The sequence below is a fragment of the Crocodylus porosus genome, unplaced genomic scaffold (genome assembly GCF_001723895.1).
Source record: "Crocodylus porosus isolate Cpor-Errol unplaced genomic scaffold, CroPor_comp1, whole genome shotgun sequence".
NCBI classification, from domain to species: domain Eukaryota; kingdom Metazoa; phylum Chordata; order Crocodylia; family Crocodylidae; genus Crocodylus; species Crocodylus porosus.
In genome coordinates this window covers 15,509,997-15,527,247 of record NW_017728932.1, presented here as the reverse complement: position 1 = coordinate 15,527,247, position 17,251 = coordinate 15,509,997, and the positions used below count along the sequence as shown (strand labels likewise).

The window sequence follows — 17,251 nt, the reverse complement described above, 5'->3', positions numbered from 1 at the left end:
CCAGCGCCGCCATCTTGGCGCGGCCCCGGATATCCGGGGGCTCCTGCGGAAAGTGCGTCACGCTGCGCGCCGGAAGGGGTGCCGGGGGGCTGCGTCAACTCGGCGCGCCGGAAGTGGTGGCGGCGGCTGCCATGGGGACGCGGCGGGCGCTGCACTTCGTGTTCAAGGCGGGCCGGCGCGGGCCGGCGGCGCGGTTCTACCGGGAGCTGCTCGGCATGAGCGCGCTGCGCCACGAGGAGTTCGCCCAGGGCTGCAAGGCGGCCTGCAACGGGTGCGTGGGGCGGCCGCGCGCGCGCGCGCTCGCGGTGTGTTTGTGTATGTGTGTGTGTGTCCACAAGCTCCACGGGAAGTCGGGCTCTCTGCAAGAGCTGCCTGCAGCTGGGTGAGACACCAGGTCTGAGGGTGAGGAGGAAACGGTGGAAATCCTATGACACTTGCAAGCATAGAGCTGGCGCCCGCGGGGGGTAGCGAGGATGCGCGTCCAGCTGTAAGGCACTGGGCCGCGCTCGTAGGTGTGAGACATGCCTTCTTGCGGCTTTGTTGTAAGCTTTTGCCTGGCGCACGTTACTTTCCAGGCCGGGATCCTGAGTTAGCTGCACCGTTTGCCTGCTCTGGCAAGTCCTTTCCTCAGCCGTGTGCGTAATACCGGTGTTTTTCCGACACTGACTGTAAGGAATGTGGTTGTTGCAGCCCGTACGATGGGAAGTGGAGTAAAACGATGGTGGGCTACGGACCCGAAGACAATCACTTCGTCATAGAGCTGACCTACAATTACGGAGTCGGGGAGTATCGCCTTGGCAACGACTTTCTGGTAAGCGTCTCCTCCCATCACGGCTCCGTTCCCGTTGTGAGCCTGTGTGACAAGGAGCCACCACAGGGGAGATTTTCAGCTCTTTTGCCTGGTGCTCTTCCATTTCCCAGGCTGGGGAAGTGCTGGGAAAGCTACCTTGGGCTGGAAGAGGAGGGAGCAAGAGGTGCTTTGTGCTTGTTGTGTATTTGAACACTGGATGTTTGCACTTGACTCTGGGCGCCTTGTGGGGGCAAGTGTCTCTGGTGACTCCCGAGAGCCCTTCATTTCACACTGTGCTGACAGGTCCAGGCTGGTGCTCCCTGTTTCCTTGAGCTGTGCAGCCCCTCTTATTTCCCTGACTTCCAGCTGAGGAGATGTACTGTGTTTGCTCCTTGACTCCCTCAGGTCACCTTTCCCCTGTTGCCTCATTAGTCCCATGGAAGCCACTTATGTCCTGTCGTCCTGTCCCACCACCCTTCCAGCACCCCTTCCCCAGACGCAGGCCCCAGCCAGTCAGTACTGGTTCTGGGTGCTCTAAAGAGGCAAGACCAGAGTTCAGCCCTTGGGACCTTCCTGCTTGGACTTTTCCCTTTGTAGAAGAGGCTATGAATGTTTACGGACTTCAGTGGCAGGGAGGAGTCCTAATTAAGGAGTGATATTTGGTGGGGGTGCTGATGGGAAGGCAGTTTAGTCTGTGAATAAGTTGCCTGTGAATGCAGATGACTCGTCTAACAATTAGCATCTCTCTAGGCTTCCTCTTTTGAAAGAAGGTTATTGAGAAAGTGGGGTCCAGATGCTCTGAGCAGTAACCAGACTGCTTGAATCCCATAGACCCCAGTCAGAGGTGTATAGCAGAGTCTGGGGATAGTGGTTGCTCTCCTCCTGCCACTGGATGTAGGTTGGTTTTCCCCACTGACTTTTGGATCCATCAGCTGACATGATACAACCTCATCTTAGTGCCTCAGTGTGTACGTTTGTGCCTTGTCCTTCCCAGGGCATCACACTTGTGTCCAGCCAGGCTGTGAACAATGCCAGGAACATGGGGTGGCCGATCAAGGAAGTTGCGAAGGGCATGTTTGAAACTGAAGCCCCGGGAGGATACAAGTTCTACCTAGAAGACAAAGAGCAACCAAAGCAAGGTAATGTCTACGTGTGACTGTAGTGCTGCTCTGGAGGTGCCTGTAACTGGGACAGCAGCATGAATTACAGATCTGGCTCGACTGAGCTCGCGGCGGCACGGGGCAGGAGCCTGTACCTGTGTTACGTTGCTGGTTTTTTTTTCTCGTTGTAACCCTAAAGAGCCAGGGGTTAAAACTCCTCCCTACCTGCCACTAACAAAAAACTCTTATGGTCTTGCAGATCCTGTGCTGAAAGTAGCTTTGGCTGTTTCTGATCTGCAGAAATCTGTTAACTACTGGTCTAATCTGCTGGGAATGAAGATCTATGAGAAGGACGAGGAAAAGCAAAGGGCTTTACTGGGCTATGGAGATAACCAGGTTAGTCCTTTTGGCAGACTGAAAAAATAGCATTTTGTTAGCCCCGTGCGTCCTACTTTCTGAGTATGGCCAGTCTGGAAATGAACCCTTCTGATGAGAAGCAGAATCTTCGTCTTTAAAGACTTGTTTTATAGGTCTGCCTGCTTCCCTGCTGGCCACTGACACACACTTGGGGAACCTGCTTTTCTTTGTAGCATCACAGTTTACACTTTAAGTCTTGGACATTGAAGGTTGGATAAATAATACCCAGGCCTCATGTCACAAAAGGGTCACTTTCTAAAGCAGCTTAATAACTACAAAAATAAAAGTGCGAGGAAGGGGCACTTCAGTTGAAATGCAGAGAGAGTAACTAAGTACAAACAGCATTCGGTGACTTTCTCCAAGGTGCTGACATTAGCACAAGCTGCTTGTCTTGATATGTTGTAGCCAAAAATTATGATTGACAGAGATTCCTGGGAAAGCATTCCCTCTGCTTGTAGTGCTGTGTCTGTGCTTACAGGTTTGTTTTCTAACAAGTAAAAAGCTGCACTGATGCCCTACTGCACTGGGAAACGCATGGCTTTGAGGTGATTACTTTGCCAGGGAGCAATGATTAGGGCATGTGCAAAAAATGAAGGTGGGCTTGTCTGTGAGCTGACTTGGTTGCTTCAATCTGTTTCAGTGCAAGTTGGAGCTGCAAGGCATCGGAGGTGCAGTGGATCATGGCACAGCTTTCGGGCGGATTGCCTTCTCCTGTCCAAAGGATGAGGTACCTATCTGTTTCCCTGCAACCTCTGGCCATTTCTTTGGTTGCCACAGCTGGGGGAGGCCCAGGGATGATCTTATCAGTAGTCTCTGCAAGGTCTCTCCCAGTCTGTATGTAACCAAAACCATCTCATCAAATACGTTCTGCTTAATAGTCTCCCTGGTTCTTGATGGAGATGTGGGTGGTGGGAAAAGCAAGTGGTCGCTGGCCTGGCAGGCCACAGTTGACTTTTGTCATCGTATTTTGTTCTTTAGTTACCGCACATTGAAGCACTGATGAAGAAGGAGGAGCAGAAGATTCTAACACCACTGGTTAGCTTGGACACCCCTGGAAAAGCAACTGTTCAAGTGGTTATCCTGGCTGATCCAGTGAGTAGCACTGGAAATAGTGATTGAATTCAAGGTCCTGCTGTCTCTTCCCAAGCGTGTCTCACTCCCTCTTCCGTTCCATCTGCTCCAGGATGGGCACGAAATCTGCTTTGTAGGAGATGAAGCATTTCGAGAGCTTTCCAAGGTAGATCCAGAGGGCAACAAGCTGTTAGATGATGTAAGTATTATATTCTCTGTAGGGTAACTGGAGAAAGGGAAGGGGAATAGGAGGAAGTCTATGCTTCTAGTTAGGAGTGGCTAGGCCTCCTGGACATGTTAAAGTGGAGCCCACGTGGCCTTCTAAAGGAGCTGCATTGCGTTCCAAGTGGGATCTTTCAGTGAGTCCTTCCTGCAGTTGCTGTTGCCCATCTGCTCAGATGCTGAAGAACTGGCAAGGCTTGGGGAAACTGAGGGAGCAAATCCATTCAGAAACCCCCGAGGCATGACTGTTTTATTGGACTCCTCATCCAGTGCATTTATCTAGTGCAGGGGAGGGGTGGGTGCTCCCTGCCTCTACCTGCTGCTGAAGTAAGCCATTCTTCCATACCAGCCAGGTCTTCAGCTCAGTGGAGTCCAGCTTGTGCAGAGGGGTGCCTCCCAGCTCTGTTTGGGAAATCAGCCAGCCCTCACTTTGTCTGGCACTGACCTAAAAGCGTCCTGAATGCCCTGGCTTCTAAATGGCAGCTTTTCTAATAGCTGCTCTTTGTTTATACAGGCTATGGCAGCAGACAAAAGCGACGAGTGGTTTGCTAAGCACAACATGCAGAAGGCTTCTGCTTAGTGCCTGCATGAGAGAGAGAGAGGATCACCTGGTAACTCACGCCTTGATTTCAGTACAAGCTAGATGCCTGGAAGATGTGATATGTGTGATTGGATGTCATGTCCTCCCCCTCAGTGAGAGATGGTACAATGCCTTGTGATTTGAATGACTTCCATGTCTTAGTGCAGCCTAAAAGACAGCTCTCCTTTGGGGTAAATGGCACCTACTGCTTCATTGGGAAAGCTTCAGCTGGGTGTAATAGGTAGGTGTAGCATGTGGTGTCATGACTTGGGAGTCTGGAGTTCATGGTTGGAAATCTCTTGTGCTCTGCTTTTCCCACTGAACTTGAGAAAAGCCCCAAGCTTATCTGGCTACTCCTTTCCAGAGTGAGAGTGTGTGTCGACAGCGGTAGATTAGAAGTGAAGAGTAGCTCAGTTTTGTGGCTGCCTTGTCAAATGAGACCAGAACTGAATTGCTGCACAACCTAAAACAGAAAATACAGTACTAGCAAGCAGCAGGAAATGAAACAGCATTAACTAACTGAGGTCAGTTCAACATGTCTGTTCAAGGCAAAAACAACGAAGACTGGTTTAGATTGGGGCAAGATGAGTTATTTGTAGGCGAATGTTTAAATTTTCATTTTCAAGCAAGACATGGCTAAAGCAAAAGGAAAGCTGTGGAGCTGATAGCTGTTGCTTGCTCTGTGCAGATAAGATGGACTGGACAACTGCAGAGGTGCTGGGAGCACTTGCTTTCCTGGAGAGTGGGCAAGTAGTTACCGCAGCAGTCCACTCTTTAGCATGTGCTTGAGTGCTGCCACTGCGTCTGCTGCATGTTAAGAAGGGAAGCGCTTTGGGATTGCTTGGTGGGGAATGTTGCATGCACTTTGCCTTGGCCGTGCAGAGGATCTCGCTGCTACACAGGGAAATCAACTTGCCTTAAGCCTAAGAATCCCTGCCTGTCTTAGCAGAGCTGTCACTGTGCTACAGCTGTGCTGCTGCTTTCCTGTGGTCCATCTGCTCCTGAATCAAAGTGACTTTATACTGGGAAACTTGCCTAGAGCCTCATGTGAAGCATTTGTTTTGGAGGTCTTATTTGACTGGGTCCACATGAAGCTCAGCTGTGTTTTGCTTCTCACAAGGGAACACAAACACCGCACATTCCAAGTAGGAATGGTCTGTTGAGTGGGGGTGACCTAGCAAAGTAGAACAAGTCAGAACTTGCTTTAAAGGTGGGAAAACTGGCCCGGAAAATGAACAGCTGCCTAGAAATTAGCTTTGTTTAACTACCTTGAGAACTACCTGCTGTTAAAAGAGCTTTGTTAGCTGGGAGAATCGACTTAAACCTCTGCTTCTGCTGTGGGAACGGTATGTACTGAATCTTGAATCTACCAAATAAATAGCAACAGTGTATGTGGTGCTCGTGTTTGCTGGCGCTTAGTCGTCCTCTGTAAAAAAAAAAAAAAAAAAAAAAAATCCGGCGTTGTGAAACGATTACAAAAAACAGGGGGCCCCCCACCTGGGTTGCTTTCTTCCAAATCCCAAGATCATAAACGCATGTCACGTAATGGGGCTCCTTTGGGGAGCGCTTTGGTTCATAGGTGTGGTCTGGGTGTAGCGGTGTAGAGTGAAGCTGGTGGAGCTCTGCTGGCTAGTGCCTGACCTAGCCCAAGACAGGTGAGGGCTGTCGCACGGTTTGTAGGTAATGCCGTTAGGAAATGGTCCCTTGTCTGATTCAGCAATGTTGCATCTGTGTGCCAGCCTAGTTGCTGAAGGATTCATCTGTTGCTGGTCCCCTGACATCACAATTCGAATGACATCACAGCCTTCACCAAGCAACCAGCTTCAAAGCCATGGGGCCTACTGCACTGGTCAAAGCTGGACGCTCTCCAGCTGTCATGTAACTGTCTCCCCACACTAACCTCTCACACTGGCACCCGGGACAGACCTCCTCCCCCCAGGAACCCTTTCCCCTGGTTGATCTCTAAGCCTGGCTAACCGGTGAGCTGCAGCGTGTGGCTCCTGCTGGCAGTATCCTGTGTCAGCTGAGTTAAAAAGGAAAATAAAGAGGGTTGAAGGGAAATGGCAGGCAGAGGTGTTGTCTGGGTTAATCCAGGCCTGTTCCAGATTAACGCTGCTGCAGCACTGTGCCCATGGCAGAGGCTGCATCTGTTGTAAGCCGTGTAGCTGCATCTCCTCCAGTACCCCTGGGGCTTGGGGTGTTTTTAGAGGGTTATTCTCTCTTGGGCACTCTTTAAAGGAGAGAGACGGAGCGGACAGCACTATCCCCAGCACAAAGTCTATAACCAACCCCATCTAGAAATGATCCCCTCCTCCCCCACCCTAAGCAGCAAATTTTAAGCCTTGTTTGTTGCTACAGCAACACTTGGAGACAGCCAGGCAGCTCTCAGAGCTGGGCCCAGGCAGAGAGGCCAGTGAACGGAGCCACATAATGGGGACCGGGAACAATGCAGGGCCTGTTTGGAACCTGGAATGAACCTTCCTGCCTACAGAAATGCTCACAAGGCAGCTCCCCTGTCATGGGGCATGTCCACTCCAGAGCGCGGACAGTTTTATTGGTCTTGCAGATGCATGACTGGTCAAAAGGAAGGGGAGGGCAAAGAGGAAGTGTACGAGGGGATGAAGTGACTCGTGCTGGGGGGCACCAGACCCCAGCACGTGGTCCGACTTATGCACCGTACTTGTTCTTAATCTCTTGGACCCGGGTTATGTAATTCTTCCTGGCGTCTTCCTTGCTCATCCCTTTGCGCCCGTTCCAGGCCTCCCATTTGGCCTTGCCTTTGACATCCACCGCGCAGGGACAGGAGATGTTGACGTCGCCGATAGTGGCTTGCTTGTAGAGACTGTAAATCTCCAGCAGCTCTTGATCGGTGACCTTGATCTTCATCTGCAGGACCATGGCCGCCACCTTCTCAAACTCAGCTTGAGACATGGTGTCCGCTCAGGGCCGACCTTTCTCCTTCCCTTTTCTCCAGGCGTGGGGGGCTGACCCAGGCTGCGACCACTGGAAGGAAATAGTCGCTGTGAGCGGAAATGCTTTGTGTGGCCTTAACGTTCAGCCTGAAACGAGAACGTCAGTTCTCTGGGACTTCGCCTCTCCTTCGTCCAGGGGAAGAGAGACCCAGCAGAGGGTTTGGGCGCAGTGCCTGGGCCAGGAAAGGGGCTGTAAAACCCCGGGACCGAAGCGCACGGTCACGGTGAAGCGCGCCCCTGCCTCCCCCTGGATCGGTGCCTGCCGCCCCCAGTCCCTTGCCCATGGCTGCCCCCTTCCTTCTCCTCCGCTGCGGGGTCTGGGCAGGGTCGGAGGCCCCTTCTCCACCCTCCGGCCCCTCCTGGGCTGGGCAATTACCGCGCTTCTGGGAGCCGCCAGGGGTCGCTAGCGCCGCGGGAGCTGCTCTTGCCGCCGCGCGTCTCGCTGCTTCCGGTCTCGCTGCTTCCGGCCGCGGCGCCACGTGGGTGCCGGGGCGGCTGCATCACAAAGCGGCGCGGGGCGCCATGGAGCCGGGTGGGTGACGCCGCCGGGGCTGGGGCTGGGGCTGCCGCCGCCGGGGAGCCCGGCCCCGGGTCCGAGCAGGGCGCTGCGCCCTGCCCTGGGGCTGGACGGGGGGGAGGGAAGGAGACCGCAGGCCTCGGCTGCCCTGCCCGGAGTTGTCTCTCCTCTCTTCTCCCCGCCCCGCGGCCGGGCCCTGTCCCTTGTCCCGGCCCCTGAGGGCAGCCCCCCGGCAGGTAGCTGAGGGCTGCCATTAGCGCCCCCCCCCCACTGCTTCTCCGACCCCACCGTGTCCCCCAGCCCTCTTCATCGCAAGCTGCGGCGTGTCTGCCGCTGCCCTGCAGCAGGACGCGACTCCAGGTGTGGCCTCAGCAGTGCGGAATAAAAAGGGAGATTTGCTTCCCTGCATCCCCTGGCAGCGCTCCTAGTAATGTGCCGTTAGCTGGCTCGGAAGCGAGGGGAATCGCCTCCCCCTGTAGAAAGGGGTCTGGAACCTTTTCCTTCGCATCTGCTGAGCATCCTTGTACGTCCGGGCTGCCAGAGGCTGAGAGGGGCCCCGCTGTGCTGGCAGAGGGGCTGTGTACGCTGCAAGCGCTGGCATCCACGCCAAAGGAGGCAGGCTTGAGAGAGGGACGTCTTGCTTAGCCTCGTTTTATGCATGGGGAAAGCAAAGACTCACCACCCATGTTGTGCAAGGAGTCTGGGCAGCAAACCCAGGCCCTCGCAGTGCCAGCCCCGTGCTCTCAGCCCTGGGGGGCTCCTTCCTCTCCGCTCTAACTTCATGCATTGCTGTTTGAACAGGGCCCATGAACATCTGTGAGGAAACCGCGGTGCTGCACGGCGGGTTCCTGCTGGCTGCGAAGCGATATCACCCCAAGGCACTGGCGGAGTTGGCCAAGGCTGACTGGCACCATGTTGGGCCACCCATCACCGATGCCTTGAAGGAGATCTGCGCTGGCCGCACCACCTCCCTGCCCCAGCCCTGCAGCTGGAAGAAGAAAGCCGTGATGATCATCTGGGCCAAAATCCTCCTGCCCAGTCCCGGGCCCACCAAGGTTGACCAGAGGTGGAAAGATGACGCCTTCTTCTCGGTGTGCAACATGATCCCCTGTCTCAACCGCACAGTTCTGTTTGAGCTGCTTAAAGCACTGAATGCACCCCGGCTCTTTGTGCAGCTACTGCTGGCACTGCCTGCGGGCATCTGTCAGCAGGAGCTCGAGCTGTTGGTTGAATACGTTGCAAATGAGACGACCCCAGTGGACTTGAGGTTTTTCTTAGATGTCTGGTGGGAAATCATGAAGCACAAGGAGGGGCAGCAGGACCAAGCGATCCTGACATTCAGTGCCCTTGTCCACCAGCACCTGTCCGAGCCACTGGATGAGGGCTGCCAGCCTCCAAAAAGGTTTAAAGGCGATCCCCTGTCCATGCACTACTCCCCTCTTACCACCGAACTGCTCACAGTCCTGGTTGATGGGCTAAAGCATATCTATGGATGTATTGTCACTCCCAGAATGAAATGCTATGCCCTGGCCAACCTGGTAGATCTGCTGTCGGTGTTCGCTGTAGTAGAGCAGGAGTCCAGCGTGCTGCCCTCCGTGGAGTATCTGGACAAGATCACATCCGTAGTCATTCTCTGGAATGGTGACCATGAGAGCCGCTATCACCCGCGGGGGCTGGAGGAGAAGGTGAAGGAGGCAGAGCGGAGCATGAGCCTGCTGTCCGTGGTCAAGCTGTCCACCGAAGAGCTTTTTGTTGGCTTGCGCTTCTTCCACAACCTGTTGCAGGGCTGGAGTGAAGAGCTGCAGTGCATGCTGAACAGCCGCCAGGAGGTTTGCTACGAGGGCTACCGGCTCCTCGACAGCCTTGCCACCTTTGGGAAGAACCTGGTCTGCTTTGCTGAGGCCAGGGAGCTGGGCAAGGATGAAAAGCAGGTGGTCCTGGAGCTGGCAGAGATCATCATGGGCTTCCTTAAGCAGATCAACCCTGACCTGCAGGGCAAGGACTCAGACAGCAGCATTATGGCCTCAGTGGCCATGACAATCATTGAGCAGAAGATGGAGAGGCACCTGGAAATGTGTTCCATTTTTGCTTCTGAGAAGGCCTGGGCCTTCTCGAGGGACTGGGTTGCCTGCCTCATCAAGAATAAAGTCCTCTTCCAGAAACCAGACCTGGTTTTGAAGCTGCTGGAGACCACGGTGACTTTCAGCCTCTCCTCCAACAACCGAGAGAGCCGGGAACTGCAGGTCAAGGTAACCAAAACCATCCTGGAGTGCTACACTGAGCTCTCGCTGCCGGACAAGAACAAAGTGATCTCGGGCGTCCTCAAATCCTGGGGCGGGCAGGGCCTATCCTTGAGCTTGAAGGTTTTCACCGAGGGCTTCCAGGAGGAACTGAATTTGGCTTTTAACCAGATCACACGAAGCGCGTCAGATCAGGGCCTGTCCAAAGCCGTGGCCTCGGTGGCGAGGCTGGCACTGCTCCACCCAGAGGCCACGGTGAAGAAGGTTTGCAACCTTGCAGTCATCAACCTGGGGACACATCAGTTCCTAGCACAGATCCTGTGCTCGTTCCCAGCGCTGAGCTTCCAGGAAGCCCAGGAGGGCTTGGGCAGGGGGGGCAGCCTGCTGGTGAGGTGCCTGAAGGAGACGGTGTGGGGGAAGCTGTCTACTGCAAAAGAGAAGGAGCAGTTCCTAGAGTTCTTGGCTGTTCTCCTGCAGCCAAGCTCGGCAAGTCCTCTCCTCTCTCCCAGTGAGGTGACCCAAGCCTTCGTCCTGCCCTGCTTGAAATCGGATTGTGCCCACATTGAGCTAAGCCTGCACATCCTTAATAAGGTCCTGGGGCTACAGTCGGGACAAGATGAACACTGGATCAAGACCTGCCACCCCTTCCCTCTCGTCCTTGGTCTCTGCAAGCTCCTAGACAGCTACACACATTACTGGCATTTGTTGAAGGACCAACCCTGTCCTGCACTGGAGACCAAAGACTTGGTAGCTACCACCTTGGCCCAGCTCTGCGAGGTGGTGGAGCAGAAAGCCGCCCCCTCTCCGGAGGTCTGGAACCAGTCGCTGGCCTGGCTGCACCGCAAGGTGGAGCCATTGGACTGGACGGTCGGTCTCCGGCTGAAGAAGCTTTATGGCGATCATTTCAAGAACGAGGTCCCGGCCACGCTTTTCGAGATCTGCAAGCTCTCAGAGGACGAGTGGACATCCCGCCCGCTCCCGGCCTATGGGCCAGGCAGCGGTCTCTTGGCGTGGATAGAGTGCTGCTGTATCTCTACCGCGCTGCGGGAGCAGATGCTGGTGCTTCTGGCCATCAATGTGGACAATCCCGAAGAAGTCAACCTCTTCAGCAAGGGCTTCCTGGTGGCCCTTGTCCAGATTCTTCCGTGGTGCACTCACGGGGAGTGGAAGAGGCTGGCCCACGTGATCCAGAGCTTGCTGCAGCGGCAAGTTCTCCATGTGCCCTACAGCTTGGAGTACGTGCAGTACATGCCACTGCTCAACCTCAAGCCATTTGCCCACCCGCTGCAGTTCTCCGTGCTCCTCCTGCGAGGTTTCCAGTTCCTGTGCAGCTCCAGCTGCTCCACCTGGCTGCTGGAGGAAGCCTGGCAGCACATGGTGAGACTCTACTGTGCCAGCCTCACTGATCTGCTGGGCGCAGTCAAGGGGGCCCTGCCATCCCCCTGTCCCACAGCTGAGGACAAGGACCTGACACAGGAGGCCTCTTTTGTCTACATCCAGCTCTTTTGCCACGTGCTGCACGTGGTGGCCATGCTCCCAGACAACGGCTGCAGCGAGCCCCTCGGGGTGCTGGCCCTCGAGACCGTCTCGCAGTATGACGCGCTCCACGCCATCGACCGCTCCCTCAACAGCTCGCTCAGGAGGGCCAACGAGAAGTACTTCCTGGCATCGATCGCTGACAGTGTCAGCCAGCAGGAGCTGCGTGCCGCGCTCCAGCAGAAGCTGAGCAAGCTGTGAGCTGGGCCGGGCTTGCCTGGAAATGCGGCGCCCCGGCTCGGCCCTGTGGGTCGCAAGCACCGGGGTTGCGTGGTGTGGACACTCTCCCCAGTGGAGGAGGTGGTAGCTGCAGATTTGTTACATCTATAATAAACTTTTCCTTTTTTCCTTCCTTTTGAGTTTTGGGGGTGGGTATTTTTCAACAGGCTGAAGGGTTTAAGTGTGGGTGTCCAGTGCTCTCAGGGCGGCGTGTCCCATCCCCAGAGCTCTGCCCGGGAGCATCAGCACACTGTTCAGGTGCCTCCATCTATTGCGGGGGTTAAGCGAGAGGCTGATAGCCTGGCACCTGCCTCTGGCGGGTGAGGGTCAGTAGGGAGCTCAGCCCGTTGTCTGCTCGGTCATTGGGCCCCCCTCTAACACTGCGTGCAGAGGTGACTTAGAGCAGGGGCACCTGCCCGCTGGGAAAATACCCTGGCGTGTCCTGAGCTCCCTTCACAAAGGCCCCCACAGTAATGGATGGATACGAGTGGGCTACAGGAGACTCGCGCCTGGGTTCTGAACAGATTTCTTTATTGGTCGCTCTAACGGCAGTGTTAGTGCAAACGGAAAGGCCTCGGCTGGTCTGTTGGGCCTTTCCTTTACGTAAGGCATGTTATTTGTAATACAGACGGCAAGAGAAACGTGTCCGCAGCCATCCGTCCTGCGTCGGAGCCTCTCTGGCTGGCTGTTCTGCATTAGGAAGCCCCTGTTGCAGGAAGGGAACAGCTGCAGCAGCTGCTTTCTTTGCTCGTTCAGCTGCATGGGGCTGGGCTGGGCCTTGGGCCTGCTGCCTCCAGGATAGGGGGCTCAGAGCTACCTACGGGCTTCCAAACCCCACTGTTAGGCCTAGGGCACAGACGCAAAGCCACAAGGCAGCCGTGGTCTCTAAATCTCTGTAAACTTACTCTGTAGATGGCTAAGATGAGGCTGAGGGGAGGGGGCGGATTTGCTTCTTGGGGTCACGCCCCAGGGACAAACGCGGCCCCGTAGTGCTGGCGCTGCCGGTTACAAGGAGACGTGACCTGTCCGGACGTGTCTCGCACGTGTGGTGCTTGCTTTGCTGGTGGCTGCGGGGACCAGCCACCGTTTGGGTTAGGCACCTGTTGGGGCCGTTGTTCCCCGGTGACGAGGACGAGCCTGACCTGGCTCTGGAGCGGGAGTGCTGCAGGCTGGGGCCCCTTCCCACAGATTTGTGGCACTTTGGCAGGGGGAAGCGTTTGCTCTTCTGTCAGCACAGCAGTGCTGGGGCCAGTCGGCCCAGAGGCAACAGGCAGACAACTAGCTGTAGGGTAGGTTCAGGGACGCTGCCTGCTCCAGCAGCTTCTCTGGTTTCATGCCTAGACCCCAGATCCGGTTCCTTCCTTGCGGTTTTGCTCGGCCTTCTCTGCACGGAGAGGCAAAGGGCTGGGCGGGAGGGTTGGGCTGGAGGCAGCACTGACCTCCTGGTGATTCTTCAGGCTCACGGTGTAATCTCCGTGTTTGCACTGGCGTGTACAGGCGCACGCTGACACACGGGATCCACTTCCTGGCAGTGCCTGTGCCAGAGCATGGTGTGCTCTGGGTCCCCACTGCTGGCACCAGGGTTACCTTGGGCCAGTCCTGGGGCACATCTGCAGGGAGCGGAGCCAGAGGCAGACGCTGCCTAACAGCAGCCAGAGGGAACCAGCAGAGTTCAGCCCCAGCACTGGGGTGATGGGAACAGACTCTGGGCAGCACCTCCGGCACCGTCCCCCTGGGGCAAGACCCCCCTCTCAGTGCCCAGGTAAGGACTGGTCTTGCACTGCTGCCACATGCTAAGCAGTGCTAGTCGCACCCAGGTCCCTTACAGCACTGGCTTTGGCCTCGTCTCCCCCTAGCCCCCAGCCTGGCTGTTCAGAGTCCATTTTGCTGCATCAGTCATAGAATAACAGATAGTGAGGGTTGAAAGGACCTCAGGAGGTCACATCTTGTGCAACCCCCTGCTCAAAGCACGACCAGCCCTGACTAGGTCATCTCAGCCAAGGCTTTGTCTAGCTGGGTCTTAATAACCTCCCAGGATGGAGGGGTGCTGTGAGCTGTCCCCTCTCCACCCCGTGGTCTGCAGCATCTAACAAGTGAGTGGTTTGCCAAGGGCCTGATCCCAGCAAGAGTCTCGCACTTCTCCAAGCAATGCTCCCACTCGCTGGCTCATGCCCAGGCAGTGCCACGGGCAGGATGCAGGGTGCTCGAGTGTTACAGGGGGAAGAGTCCTGCGAGAGGCTGGCGCGGCTTCCCAGGCTCGCCACGGGGACAGCATGGAAATCCAAACACCCTCGCTGCCCCAGGGGGATGCGGCTGTCCCCAAGGTGGTGCCTCCAACACTGATTGTACAGGCAAGCCGGCTGGGCAGAGTGCCAGGTGCTGGCCCTGTTCCCAGCCTTGCGCTCCGCGGCCCACGCCAGCCACTATCGGCTCTTGTCGGACGAGGAGCAGCTGTAGAGGCGGAGGGCTTTCCTGCAGATCAGCACGAACCAGTAGAGCTGTGGGGCAATGAGGCAGGCATTGGCCACGTTGCAGTGCACGGGGATGTGGAAGGGGGCTGCGTAGAGGGGGATGCCCACCTGCCGGGCATACGCCCCGTACATGAAGGGGAAGAGCAGGATGCGGCAGAGGAGGAAGGTCACCAGGATGAGGACCCCGTTCACCTTGTGCAGCCGCGTGTCCTGCATGTTTAGCTGTGGAAGCAAACGGGGGCGGGGATGAGTGCCGTGCGAGTGCCGCCTCCCCATGCCTTCCTCCGTGATGGGTAACTGCGCCTGCCTTGCTGGGGTGCATGGAGATCTACGGATCGGTGCTTGCCCCGCTGAGCTTACAGTGCAAGGGCCAGGGCCAGCCCTTGCTCTAGGCCGTGGCAAGACTCGTGGACTCCCAAGGGCTTTGGGCCAGGCTTTAAGACAGGCTGGCAGGAACAGAAGAGGAAACTCGACTTCCTAAGGAGAGAGGAGCAGCCAGGAGAGGAAAGGGAAACCCTTGGAAGAGGGATAATGAGCACGGCAGAGAGGGCGGTTTTGCACAGGATGCTGGGCTGGGAGCAGGAGGCAAGCGTGGCTGCTTGCTACCGAGTCACTTCAGTGCAACCGGGGCAGGATCAACCTCAAATCCCTGCAGATCCTGTCCGTGCTGCTTTCTGGCTGGTGGCTCCATCATAGCCCGAAGGGCTGGAGTAGCTGCCCCGTCCTCCCACCCGCGCTGCGTTGCGGACCCTCGGGCCGTACCTGCATCAGGGTTTTACCCAGTGACACAAACGGCGTGCTCAGTTCTGCCAGGAAGATGCAGCCGACGAAGAAATCGCCCAGCTCCCCGCGGAAGTGCTGCGGACAGACAGAACGGCGTGAACACGCCAGCAGTTTTTCCCGCGTGCTTGGAGCCTGCTCTGCCGCAGCCGCCCGAAGGCGTCGCTCGCCCCGCTGCGGCTGGACCTAGCCCTTCCGGGAGCAAGCCGCACGAGCGGGAGCCCTGTGCTGGCATGATGCACTCTGGAAACCACTTGAGAGTGAAACCTGCTCTGCTCGTGGCAGCTGGCCCGTGGCACGGGGAGGGCACAGATCCCAGAGCTGCACCCGCTCGCCGAGCGGTCGGAGACATGGAGCTGAGCTCTCCTGGCTGCCAGCCAGCCCAGGCATGCAGCACGGGTGCGCTGAGAAGTCCCTGCATGTCACGCCCCGTGTAAAGCTGAGCCACGCGTGTTACAGTGACCTTCGTGCCTTTCCGGGGGGGGAGGGGGCTGGGAGCCAGAGCACTGCCCCCTTGCCCCGCGCTGCCCTTACCTGCGTGATGGGTGTGAGGACGATGAGGATGAAGAGGTGGTGGGTCACCATGAGGCGTTCCTTCTTCAGGAAGCTCCTCACGCTGGCCAGCGAGTTCTTCTTCTCCGCCGTCCCCAAGTCTTTGCTTCTGTGCCAGTGGCACAGGTACATGACGTAGATGTCGTAGGTCATGTAGGGAACGATGACCCAGACGTACTCCACCGCCAGCCAGTGCCTGCGGGGAGCAAGGAGCACAGAGCGACAGCCTGCTGCACCTCGGGGACAGGCAGTCCAAGCGCCCAAGTCACCCGCGCGCGCCTCCGGGCGCAGGCTGTGGCCATGCCTCCAGGGCCCAAAGTACCACTCGCTTCTAATAGGCGACCCCTGCGTCTAACCAGACACCGGCCTGCCTGGGGCCGTGTTGAGCCTCTCGTTTGTCCCCTCAGCTGTGGCTGCTGCCTTCACTTGCAGGGCCTCTTGCATCAGAGGATCCCAAAATGCATGCGTGCGGAGCTAGAGAAAGGGCGACACCTCCGCCCACGGGAAGGGCTGTTTGCAAACCCCGCCGAGATCCCTGCATCCACACGGCTGAGTCCCCGGTGACGAGACATCTGCCTCGTGTTTCATTCGTGCAGAAAAATGCCTCGCGATGGGTGGTTATTGGGAAATAACTACATGCCACTGCCTGTTCTCACTGCATTTTAGAGTCGCACTTGCCCAAGGAAAGCTAATTACAGCTGCTGTTTGCAGAGAGACCGGCCTTTTTTATGTGGGCCAGCAGAAAAGTGGTCTGAATCCTGCGTCGGTGTCCCAATGCCTGCCTTGTGACCCTGTTTCGGATGGGGAGGGGATCTGCTCGTTACCGTGCGGGGCACGCTTGGACTTGAGCTCCTCTGTGAATGGCTGTGGGATCCAGAACTACCCGGGCTTTCCTTTGCGCGTTAAAGGTCTTGTTGCTTTCCTGCATATTGAAGCGCTCCCTCGTGACACCTGTGGCCTGAAGCCCTCGGTCTTACTACCCTGGGACTTCAGCCACTGGAGCTAATCGTTAGCAACCTCAGCTTTTCTCCTAGGGCCACAGTTTTTAGAGGGCGTCAGACTGAGGAATGGCTCCAGCCAGCAGGAAGGCTGCTGAGCAAGCGTTTGTTCGGGAGCAGGCACAAGGGGCAGTTGCAGACATGGCCTGTTCCTGCAACCACTTTTCCCGTGTCTTACAGCTCGAGTATTTTATGCCACCGTCTCACCAGATTTCTTACGCTAAGCAGGGTTGGGGAAGTTTGACCCGGGGTGGGAGGCCTCCACTAATACCTAGGAGCTGGGAGAAACAGTACTGATGGCTTAGGGGATTAAACGCTTTCCTCTGGGCTCCTGCTGAACGAAAGCCCAGCGCTCTCGCATGCGGCGCAACCCCAACATCTTACTCAGCCGTGGTGCTTATCAATCTCATGGCACTTTCCAAACAGTTGCCTCTGGTGCGCTGGCCAAATGCCAGCTCTAGTCATTACGTTCTCCCTGCCTGTAATTCTCCAGGCTGCTCCAGATAGCTGTAATAGCATGTTTAAAGTTTTCTTGCCTACGTGATTGTATAAGTCGTCTGTGAGCTGTTACGTCTCAGTGCAGAGGTGGCTGCATGTCAAGGGCAGGTGAAGTCACTTCTCCCTAACTCGCATGTTATTTTAAGGTCCTTTGGGACTGGACACCAGCGCCGAGCTGTGCCCTCTCGGCAGTCCCTGTGCCCCGGAGTCCCCCCTCCGAGCGCTGGCACTGCGGCACAGGGTGCGTCCTCGCTCGTGGGCCAGTGGTGGTGGCCCGATCTCTCTCTT

General features: G+C 56.6%; 3 protein-coding genes and 1 pseudogene across 4 annotated transcripts; 2 read left to right on the top strand and 2 right to left on the bottom strand.

Moving 5' to 3' along the window:
• The first annotated feature begins 94 nt into the window (after window positions 1-94).
• On the top strand, window positions 95-5,571 carry GLOD4 (glyoxalase domain containing 4). 2 transcript variants are annotated; one of them, XM_019545728.1, is made up of 9 exons: window positions 95-271; window positions 691-811; window positions 1,785-1,929; window positions 2,150-2,286; window positions 2,948-3,034; window positions 3,286-3,399; window positions 3,491-3,577; window positions 4,115-4,211; window positions 5,127-5,571. In XM_019545728.1, exons 1-8 carry the CDS (start codon window positions 132-134, stop codon window positions 4,178-4,180), a joined length of 897 nt encoding a protein of 298 aa, XP_019401273.1. In that variant the 5' UTR covers window positions 95-131; the 3' UTR covers window positions 4,181-4,211; window positions 5,127-5,571. The 2 variants fall into 2 exon arrangements, with proteins under 2 accessions (XP_019401273.1, XP_019401270.1); XM_019545725.1 differs by having other exon boundaries at window positions 4,115-5,571.
• Window positions 5,572-6,728: 1,157 nt separating this feature from the next.
• Window positions 6,729-7,330, bottom strand: LOC109317193 (annotated as a pseudogene).
• Window positions 7,331-7,619: 289 nt separating this feature from the next.
• On the top strand, window positions 7,620-11,798 carry GEMIN4 (gem nuclear organelle associated protein 4). The gene is made up of 2 exons (XM_019545724.1): window positions 7,620-7,684; window positions 8,471-11,798. The coding sequence occupies exons 1-2, from the start codon at window positions 7,675-7,677 to the stop codon at window positions 11,644-11,646; spliced, it is 3,186 nt and encodes a 1,061-aa protein (XP_019401269.1). The 5' UTR covers window positions 7,620-7,674; the 3' UTR covers window positions 11,647-11,798.
• Window positions 11,799-12,407: 609 nt separating this feature from the next.
• Window positions 12,408-15,706, bottom strand: FAM57A (family with sequence similarity 57 member A). Its single transcript, XM_019545729.1, has 4 exons — window positions 15,450-15,706; window positions 14,898-14,993; window positions 14,244-14,357; window positions 12,408-14,162 (listed from the first exon to the last, which is right to left on the bottom strand). The coding sequence occupies exons 1-4, from the start codon at window positions 15,618-15,620 to the stop codon at window positions 14,088-14,090; spliced, it is 456 nt and encodes a 151-aa protein (XP_019401274.1). The 5' UTR covers window positions 15,621-15,706; the 3' UTR covers window positions 12,408-14,087.
• Between the last annotated feature and the right edge of the window lie 1,545 nt (window positions 15,707-17,251).

What these genes read in the sequence shown, in the direction of transcription:
- FAM57A (XM_019545729.1), bottom strand. Translation starts at nt 15,620, where the DNA reads ATGACCTACGACATCTACGTCATGTACCTGTGCCACTGGCACAGAAGC. An exon ending in TCCTCACACCCATCACGCAG is followed by an intron (nt 14,994 to 15,449) that starts GTAAGGGCAGCG and finishes GTCTGTCCGCAG; the next exon opens with CACTTCCGCGGGGAGCTGGG. An exon ending in TGGGTAAAACCCTGATGCAG is followed by an intron (nt 14,358 to 14,897) that starts GTACGGCCCGAG and finishes TTGCTTCCACAG; the next exon opens with CTAAACATGCAGGACACGCG.
- GLOD4 (XM_019545728.1), top strand. Translation starts at nt 132, where the DNA reads ATGGGGACGCGGCGGGCGCTGCACTTCGTGTTCAAGGCGGGCCGGCGC. An exon ending in TGGTTATCCTGGCTGATCCA is followed by an intron (nt 3,400 to 3,490) that starts GTGAGTAGCACT and finishes CATCTGCTCCAG; the next exon opens with GATGGGCACGAAATCTGCTT. An exon ending in GCAACAAGCTGTTAGATGAT is followed by an intron (nt 3,578 to 4,114) that starts GTAAGTATTATA and finishes TTGTTTATACAG; the next exon opens with GCTATGGCAGCAGACAAAAG.